The following is a 10,187-nucleotide window of genomic DNA, read 5'->3' on the forward strand; positions in this document are numbered from 1 at the left end:
GTTTACCATCGCATAGGCTACACTTACGTGAGCCAAAAATTGGCCACGCTCCATAAAAAAACCAGTCGAACTGTTGATTTTCAGTATGCGTCCAAGTGGGGTCGACATCCTATGTAAACAGCTGGACAGATCTGAGATGGCTTACATGATGGTTTACATGATGGTTTACATGAGAAGGAACGAATCTTCAAGTGCCCCCAAGCTGGATTTGAATACTCACGTTTGAAAATGGAAATAAATCAGAACAGGCTTAGCAAATCCATCGAGCAATACTCTAAAAAAGCACAGCCCTTCCCATGTAAAACGAAATTAATTCATACAAAATCCAACTGTGCACACGACACAGTCAGGATGTTGATGTTTGCTATGTGACCAAGTGGATGCATGCTTTATCCCATGTTAAAGCTGGAGCAGATATAGAATAGGTAGCCGAATTGTTTGAAATGGACTGGATGTGCCTTTGAGCAAAGACAATGTTTTGGGGAAGGGGAGCTTTGAGGCGAACAAGGGAAGTCGGGGGGTGGAGGGGGAGATGGTGGGAGGGGGTGGTGGTTTAAGTTAGGATAGAGGAGAAATAAATGAAGAGTAAGGAGTGTGCGCTCTTTTGCTGGCATCTTGCTTTTTTGTGTATGCGCCATTCCGTTTTTTTCGAGATATCTCACAAGTTTCGATAAAAAATGGGATCTCCAAATGGTTTCTGCAATTGTGTTGACCTCAAAAGAGAAAGAGGAACCGACGGGCAAAATTGCATTTTTGAAATTGCTACTGGAGTGCAGAGTGTTAATTTGTGACCCTCCACCACGGAATGAGTCGCATGTCACCTTTGCATGATTTTCATATTTTTACATTTTCCTGAAGAGTTTTTTATGCTCTATCCAGTGGTGAAAACCGTTTTAGAAAAGAGCGTAAACTTGAGTTGTTTGAGTTATAAGTCTGTGACTAAGGTGACCCTCGCACTGTTACCAGACACTCCCCGGACTTATATTAAGCCTAGCGCAGAACCGCGCGAGGTGACATGCGACTCATTTCGTGGTGGAGGGTCACATTTAGCCGAAGAATAAGGAAACGCGACTGAAAATGTAGAAATACAGAGAACGAAGAAGAAAAAGAGAATGAAAAAAGATGTCCGAATCTTTAAGATAAATTATGTCAAGAATACTGGATACGTTTGCTGGAGGGTGGCTTTGGTGACATTTACCAGACGAAATACTTGAATACAATTTGTACCCGTTCTTTCCAAGATTTGTGATGTAGCGGCTTATTCCAAAAGTACAGCAAAGTTTACAAACATGTGAAATTCTGTTCATATGGAATTGCACTACTTGTAAACATACGAACAAGGTCAAGGTTTTGACAAATTGTAATGAAAAACATGCGTACGATGTTTATTGTCTGCCCACTGCTGTGAATTCAGTTTGTGCTGCTTTTTTTGGCTGATGTTTTGTTGTGTGTTTCGCCCTGTGAGATAGATGTTATGTGATACATGTTCTTGAATCTGTTTGCCGAGTTCGGCACAGCTGAACGCACCTGAAAGGCAGTCGGGTATAGCGCAGTTTTAATGTCAAGCTGTTTGGATATAGGACAAGATCAGAATACAGCGGAAACCCCCTTTTGGGACCTCGAAAATCTGAGAAAATCAGGTCTTAAAAAGGAGGGATCTTAAAATGATAAGAAATGAAATGAAATGAAATATTCATAAAGGTTATGAACAGAAATTCTGAGAAAACAGGCCTAGGTCTTTAAAGGGAGGGAGTCTTAAAATTAGTGGTGGGGGTAGCGGTCTTATATTGAGGTTCATGTACACCAATAGCTTTCTGTTTCTGTATCGGATATGTCTGCATGCCAGTCTATTTTCTTCTTGTTCTTTACGACGGTATCGAGCTGTCAGTAAACCAGGGACTACCAGCTGATTCGGTGAACAAAACGATTCCCAAGTATTCTGTCTGGTACAGAATGAAGAGGCCTTGTACGTGATTCACTCTTTTGTAGTAACAGCGAGCGAGGGAGAGAGAGAGAGAGAGAGAGAGAGAGAGAGAGAGCGTGCGTGTGTGTGTGTGTGTGTGTCTGTGTCACGGTGTGTGTGTGTCACGGTGTGTTTACGTGACCACGAGAGACAGACAGTGAACGACAGAGAAAGGACATTTTTCTGTCAACATAATTATATTTTGTTTTGTCATTATCACGTTGTGTGCGAAGTTTTGTCAAAATATGTCAGCAGCTTATTCATAAGACTGATGCAACCACCAAACACCAAAGATACTACAAGTTGCCTTTTCACATTTTTTTTTAATGCTACTCATAAAGCGATGTTTACGAGAAAAAAAGGCTAATTATCTCCCTTCGTTTCGTACAGGTTTTGGTTATTTGAAGGATTTATGTTTCCCTATGGTACGTACGGTCTTAAATGTGAATAAGTTACCACTTGATTGTTTTAGCACTGTATTTGCAGCACACAATGAGAAAGAAAAAACAAGTTTTAATGTTGCCTCCTTTAATTTCGAGAACTATTTATTTTGATTCCGATTTTTTAGAATGAGAGCGAAACCGTCTGCAGACATTTGTGTTTGTTTACTTTTTGTTTGATTTGTGATTTAAAAACAACAACAACAACAGTTTTAACAGTTTTGATCGCAGAAGCAAGACTTATACATTTGTTTTGTGAGGCTCAGTTAAGTTATTTACTTGTTCTTATGGACGTTAAAGGCCCAATCCGCCATCGTCTGACTGTCTTTCATCTGGCCAGGCTTCAAGAAGGGATGAGACCATCCCTACACTAGTCTTGGTCACATAACAAAAATCAACACCATGAGTGCTTGCTATGGTGAGTTGGATTTTGCTTTTAAAGAAGGTAATTCTATGTAAAAAAAAAAAAAAAAATCACAGGCTTATAACTCAAACAGTGTTTGCTCTTTTCTAAAACGGTTTTCACCACTGGATAGAGCATAAAAAACTCTTTAGAAAAATGTAAAAATATGAAAATCATGCAAAGGTGACATGCGACTCATTCCGTGGTGGAGGGTCACAATTATGCATTTTCTATTTCATTTTCAAGACGGGTTGTGTGCGCTTTGCAATTATTTATTTAATTATTTTCCAGCTTTGAATATCTGTACTATGGAATGTTAGGGATTTTTTTTTAACGTCTGGTGTCCATGTTGAAGTGTTGGAGCTTTTGAAGTTTGTGTCACATGCGTGCGGTTTGCAAACTTTTGTTTAATTATTGTTCAGCTTTGAACATTTGTACAATGGAATGTATGGATGTTTTGTAAGCGCAAGGTGTCCATTTTGAAAGTGTTTGAGCTTTTGATGTTAGTGTCATGTGTGTTAAAAATAAAAGCATTACGACTGATTTTTGAAATATGCATTTTTATGGGTTATGCACCATGTCTTTGTTTGTCTGTTTGTTTGTTGCTGGGACGGCAATCCGGAGAGGAACCGCAAGACGGTGGCCTAGTGGTATAAAGGCGTCCGCCCAGTGAGCGGGAGGTCGTGGGTTCGAACCCCGGCCGGGTCATTTTTTATTATTATTCTCTTTATTTATATAGCGCCTTATCCGAAGTTCAAAGCGTTCATACCCAAGACTTTAAAATTGGCAATCTAGTGGCTGCTCCGCCTGGCGTCTGGCATTATGGGGTTAGTGCTAGGACTGGTTGGTCCGGTGTCAGAATAATGTGACTGGGTGAGACATGAAGCCTGTGCTGCGACTTCTGCCTTGTGTGTGGCGCACGTTATATGTCAAAGCAGCACCGCCCTGATATGGCCCTTCGTGGTCGGCTGGGCGTTAAGCAAACAAACAAACAAACAAACGGCAATCCGGAGAGGCATTTGTTGATTAGTTTTTCTTGTACGACGGCTTTGTACAGGATGTCATTTTAGTTGAGAACTTCCGTGATTTTAAGTTGGCGAACATTTTACCATTCCTACCTGTTTTTATATGGTTTGAACCCTGCTTGCGGTTTTGTTTCTGCAGAATAAAATATGCACAAAACTCTGTGTGTGTGTGTGTGTGTGTGTGTGTGTGTGTGTGTGTGTGTGTGTGAGGTAAAGAGAGAGAGTGTGTGTTTGTGTGTGTGTGAGTATGAGGGAGAGTGTGTGTTGTGTGTGTGTGAGGTAGAGAGAGAGAGAGTGTGTGTGTGTGTGTGTGTGTGTGTGTGTGTTTGACATTAAGAAAAAATTAATTCCCAAACAGAAACTTATGAAAGGAAAACACACTTTAATGCTGCAATACAATATATTCAAATCGATTAGTTTTAATATAAAGAACAACTAAATACATGATATTCTGAAAACAAATGCAGGCTTTCGACAAAATAAAAGGTAAAATAACACAATACAGCAAACTTTATTGTAAATTCTGCTCGTACATTACAATCGGACACACACAGAGACACCCGCACACACACCCACACACTCTATCTCTCTCTCTCTCTCTCTCTCTCTCTCTCTCTCTCTCTCTCTCTCTCTCTCTCTCTCTCTCTCTCTCTCTCTCTCGCACCCTTACACCTTTATCCTTCGTTCGTTCATTCGTTCGTTTCTTTCGTTCTCTCGTGGCCTGCAAGGATTCACTCTCACACGGAAGATCTATACAGGTAAGAACTGTGCACAAAATATGCGTCTCATTATAAAATAAAAAAAAGCTACGTAAATGCTTTGTTACTAAAATGATATTTACTTACATCAGTAACAACATGGAATTCAGTTACGAATTGCGGTCGCAATCAAATTGCAGAGATCTTCAGTTTTAGATGCACAGACCAAGACCAGGTATATGCAGCCATTCTTTTTTGCAAACGATTCGGATCTTCATTTGTGATCTATACTGGCTTTTACTTGTAATACTATCGGGTAGGATCACCCCCCAACTTAGAAACATACAAACATTCAACTTCCTAGCTGCTTTTTTTGTCAAAGTAGGAGTTTTGTTTTGTTTTAGTTGTTGTAAGTCATTGAGCATTTTCGCAAAAGACATTCGTGTCAATTAATTGATAAAACCCATTTGTGACCCTCCACCACGGAATGAGTCGCATGTCACCTTTTCATGATTTTCATATTTTTACATTTTCTGAAAGAGTTTTGTATTCTCTATCTAGTGGTGAAAACCGTTTTAGAAAAGAGTGAACACTTTTCGAGTTATAAGCCTGTGACTATGGTGACCCTCACACTGTTACTAGTGATCCCCCGGGCTTATATTTTGCCTAGCGTAGAGCCGCGCGAGGTGACATGCGACTCATTTCGTGGTGGAGGGTCACATTTCTTTACGGGAAGCAGCTAGGCTGTTGAATGTGGGTATGTGTCCAAGTGTCCCATGTAAAAGCATTAACAGATTCAAGATGGTGACCCCAAATTGTAAGTTATACAGGAAGGACTGTGCTTCTATCTTAGTCTAACTCGTCTCACTTGCGGCAATCATAACAAACAGCAGCTATTCGTCATGAAACAATACTGTACACAATTTAAAACATGATTATTTGGAGCAAATGTTCGCTGTAATTTGTTTTCCAGATTTACTATACATCTAACTTGTGGTAAGCATAACAAACAGCAGCAATTCTTCATAAAACAATACTGTACACAATTTAAAACATGATTATTTTGTGCACATTTTTGCTGTAATGTGTTAAATTTACTCTACATGTATACTCAATGGTTACATTTGACTCTTTCAAAAGGATGTCGTTAATTATGAATAAGAGGTGGGTCACATTCTTTCAGCAAAAAAGCATGTCGGTGATTATTGTAGCCAAGTGGCGTACCTAGTCTCTTTGTGTGTGTTATCTCCTGCCCGACCCAGTTGCCTCCCCTGTCTATCCAGGTTTCCCAATTGCTTCGTTTCCGGCCGATTTATGTGAAGCACATGATGCGCACAAAAAATATTGGCAGTCTAGAAGTGTCGTCCCCAGAAGACATATAGAACAGTTCTATTTCTGTGGTGTCGTCTGCGCAATGATCGCGGCGGCGCCCGCGGCTTTCTTGACCGCCAAGGACGACCGCGCACGTTGTGATACGTCATTCGTTAGACCTCTATAGCTATTCCTTGTGTGGGTGTGTGTTAGTTACATTGGGTTTACCTTTAAATATTGCCCTTTGTGCTAGGAAATCCCTGACTTAAAATGGTGAGAAGCAGCAGAGTAACCTCTAACCATCAGTGCCTAATGAGTGACTAAATAATACCTGGTTGTCGTTGTGCACTGTACTTTATTGTTGTAAACCGGTCGAAGAAGTGTGTTTACTATCGTAGAGTAGACTCTTAACAAGATTCATTTCTAATCTATCTTATCCCAGATTTAGGCGGTAGGAGCCCATAACTTTCCCCGTTTAGCTTGTATTTGAGTATTATGTATCAGCTTTGTAACTGCTTGTAATAAGCCTTATTCTGTGTGTAACACAGACAGGCCTCTCTGCATCTGTAACGATCCCTGTCATTGGGCAGGAATTTTAAGTACAACACCCCCCATTGGCTTAGACCGGGTAGCCTCCCTATTGGCTTATCGCCACAGGGAGTCGGAGTGACCACTGTCTTTAAAAGGGTGAACATTAGGCTAGATCAGAAAACGCAATTAGTGACACTGAGCGAGCTGTGTGGTGCTCCTATTGTGTTGTTGCCGTGAACGTGTCGACGCTCTGCCCAAATTTGTCGTGAACCGGTCAAGCTGTGTAGTTTGGCGCGGTCGACTTGTGTTTCGCGACTTCAGCGTCAGCAGCAGATTTTGTGTTTACGTTTCAAGTGTGCTCACTGAGGAGAATCTTGCCTTTTTAATTACACTGCTTTCTGGTTTGCACCAGAAAATTCTAGTCTTACATTCATAATTTCTATTTCTGGTTGCTACCAGAATAATCACCTTTTGTGACACTATTTCTGGTTTTACACCAGACATTTTGGTTTATAATAGAGTTCTGTTTTTGGTTCTAAATTATAACTTATAGCATTGTCTCTGGTTGCTACCAGATTTAGCTAAACTGTTTTGGAATATTTCTGATTTAGATAAGCTACCTGAGTGGTTATTTTTAGTTACATTTTTCTCTAAATAAAGGATAAGTTAAAGCAACCTCTGTCTTCGGTGTCTTAATTGTATGCTCCTCTGCCTGTGCTATATATCCTTTTCCTTCCACCCGACCTTCCCACATCATGAATAAGATATGGGTCACACTCTTTCAACAAAAACACCCTGTCGGTGATAATGAATATGATATGGTGTCAATGCAGTATCCCACTCAAGATACAACCAAGAAGTAGAATCCAGATGGAGGCTCTGACGTAACTTCCGGTGGCCAGAATTTCCGTCGTTTGTGGATTATACACCACCATTCCCTCTGTTCAAAGAAAAAAAGGAAATATAAATTGAAAAATATCACAAAACCATAATTTATCATCTGTTTATCTTTTTATTGATTAATTGATACATTCATTAGTTGATTGAATGATTGAATGATCGATCGATTTCATTATTGATTTATTCATCGATCCACTGATTGATTTATAGATCTATCCCTCCGTCCCTTCTTTTATTACAACATTCCTTCCGTCCTTTCTTCGTTTTTCCTACATCATTCCTTCCAGTGTAAAATAGGCAGCGGGAGACGTTTTGCAGTCTCCCCCAGCGTTGTAGCCGAGCACTCTAAGAGCGTACACCGTCCTTTCCCTCCCGAAATTTCTGTCTTTCTTCCTTCCTCCCTCCCTTTCCTCCCTCCCTTTCCTCCCTCCCTTCCCTCCCTCCTTCCCTCCTTCCTTCCTTCCTCCCACCCTCCCTTCCTTCCTCCCGGCCTTCCTTCCTTCCTTCCTTCCTTCCTTCCTCTCCCACCCTCCCTTCCTTCCTTCCTTCCTTCCTTCCTTCCTTCCTTCCTTCCTTCCTCCCTCCCACCCTCCCTCTCTTCCTTTCTCCCTTCCTTAGTCCCTCCCTTCCTTCCTTCGTTCCTCCCTCCCTCCCTCCCTCCCTTCCTTCCTTCCTTCGTTCCTCCCTCCCTCCCTTCCTTCCTTCCTTTCTTCCTTTCTTTCCTTACCCAGTGTAAAGTAGGCAGTGGGAGACTTCTTGCCGTCTCCCCCGGCGTTGTAGCCGAGTACCCTGAGAGCGTACACCGTGCCTTCTTTCACCCCCTTGATGACTCCCCACGTCCGCTTGCCGGCTATCACCGTGTCGTTAGCTGTCCGAATATTCTCCGTGGCCGGCCACCACCGCAGCTGGAATGGTCAGGAGAGAGAGTGGTCAGTTTTGAAACAGATTTTTCATTTTGGTTTAAACAAGACTATTTAATTTGTGGCATGACACAAACAATATATGGCATTTAGGATTTCTCACTCAAGCATAGTGCTTATTTTAAGCAATCCTAATTTTTCATTTTCATTTAATTTGCTCTTATATCCCATTGCTGGGAAATTCGTGTCGCTTCCTCCTAGTGGAAAGCTAGCAGCAACAAGAGACGCACTTCTCCAGGTGTGTGCGCGTTTAGGTGTAATCAGTCCCTGCACTTATATGGTAGAATGATCGAGGTCTTTTACGTACCACTGTGGTGACACGAGGGTGGGACATGAATACTGTGTCACAAGTCCAGTGCCCCACCAACTGAGCTACCCGGCCCCCATTTCTGTTACAACTTTTGAACACTTTGTGACATTGTACACTGAAAGGCATAAATTCTGCAAATAGTGCATTGAACGATTTTGCTCTCAAACGAAAATCAGATTGAACCTGTAATTTGTAGTTGACATCTTGAGTGTCGGAGCAAATGTTTCATGCTGTCAGCGTGCGCTTTGCAGTATTGCTGATCCAGCCACAGCTCACTGTGCTAATAAAGACCATGGGCTGAACGGGAGACAATAACGTAAAAAAGATAGTGTATGGCCCTATGAAATGCAACTGGCTGTTTGGCTGTATCAGATATCGCAATCATGCCACGACTTGATGAAGGAGAGAGACTCAGCAAGCGATTGGGATGCTTAGAGCTGGCCAAAGCATTGAACGTGATGAACACTGAACGTTTTCCGAAATCATTGCGCTTAGACTCAGTCACTTTTTTTGAAAAATTGTCATTTCATGATGTTCTATTCAAAATCAATAAAGCGAAGGTTTATAAACACTAAAATGGCCAATAAATAAAATATTCAAACATTGAAAACATTCACCACCGAGTTGATTTTTTTTGATTTTTTAAAGTTCAGTTTGCGGAATTTATGCCTCTCGGTATACATGGTTCTACTAGGAAAAGTAGCACACAAATGAGAGAGAGAGAGAGAGAGAGAGAGAGAGAGAGAGAGAGAGAGAGAGAGAGAGAGAGAGAGAGAGAGAGAGAGAGAGAGAGAGAGAGAGAGAGAGAGAGAGAGAGGAATAAGAAATACTTGATAAGTATCACTGTAAATGGTATATTTAGTTATAAAATGCGGTTCATTCCTGACATTAAAAACATATATGTTTTGTGCGGTTACTTCCCTTGGTTGCTCGGTCTTGTCTGCCTGACTTAGTAGATATATATTTTAGTTGAACTCGATAACACCTGTTTTGAGTCTTGGATATCTTTGGCCAGCTTCCACTGTCAGTCTGTGTGCACAGAAAGACGTGATTCTTTGTCCTCTTGATTATTGCAAGTTCTTCTCAAGTAGTTTTCATATTTTTGTGCGACCCATAGAACAAGCAAAGAGTCTTGCTTTTCAACTGCAGGCATTAGTTAAAAATTGATCTTCCAAGTAACGTTTGGCATCTGAAATATTTTTTTCTTTTTTTAACATATATATATACCTTAAAGGCAGGGGCGGATCCAGGGGGGGCCTAAATTTATGTTGTTTTTAAAGTGAAAAAAAGAAAGAAAAAAAACCATTTGAAAATAAAGAAAATCTTATGGCTCAGTGAGGGCCACAGAACTTATATTAGACAGAAGGGACAAGCCCTCTTAGCGAGGTCGAAAAACGCGTTCTGGTTGGCTCGGCCGGCCGCCATCTTCTTAATGCTGAGACTGGCCAGCGATCGCGGCGAGCGACACACACGCAGTGCGCAGTTTTGTCTCACGGTGTGCCTTTGTCTCTGTCAGCTGAGTTTACGTTTATGACCTGACGTTTACGTACTGTGTGAATAAAAACAGGTCCATTTACTTACTAATTTACCGGTAGTAAGGATTTGCTGATGTATAACTTTTGAGGTTTAACGTCCTTGTCAACCACGAGGATTATTTCAAAGACGGTGCTTTTAGACATTTACTGA

General features: G+C 41.2%; 1 protein-coding gene across 5 annotated transcripts in view; it reads right to left on the reverse strand.

Moving 5' to 3' along the window:
- Positions 1 to 6,679: 6,679 nt before the first annotated feature.
- The window catches only part of LOC138947011 (contactin-5-like), a 96,600-nt gene continuing 93,092 nt past the window's right edge, over positions 6,680 to 10,187 (reverse strand). For all 5 annotated transcript variants that reach the window (XM_070318442.1, XM_070318441.1, XM_070318439.1 and 2 more), the window contains 2 exons: positions 7,999 to 8,176; positions 6,680 to 7,311 (listed from right to left, as the gene is read on the reverse strand). In XM_070318442.1, the coding sequence (XP_070174543.1) occupies positions 7,196 to 7,311; positions 7,999 to 8,176 (294 nt within the window). In that variant the 3' untranslated portion in view covers positions 6,680 to 7,195. The remainder of the gene's footprint in view (positions 7,312 to 7,998; positions 8,177 to 10,187) is intronic.

Source organism: Littorina saxatilis, linkage group LG14 (assembly GCF_037325665.1).
Source record: "Littorina saxatilis isolate snail1 linkage group LG14, US_GU_Lsax_2.0, whole genome shotgun sequence".
Taxonomy (NCBI): domain Eukaryota; kingdom Metazoa; phylum Mollusca; class Gastropoda; order Littorinimorpha; family Littorinidae; genus Littorina; species Littorina saxatilis.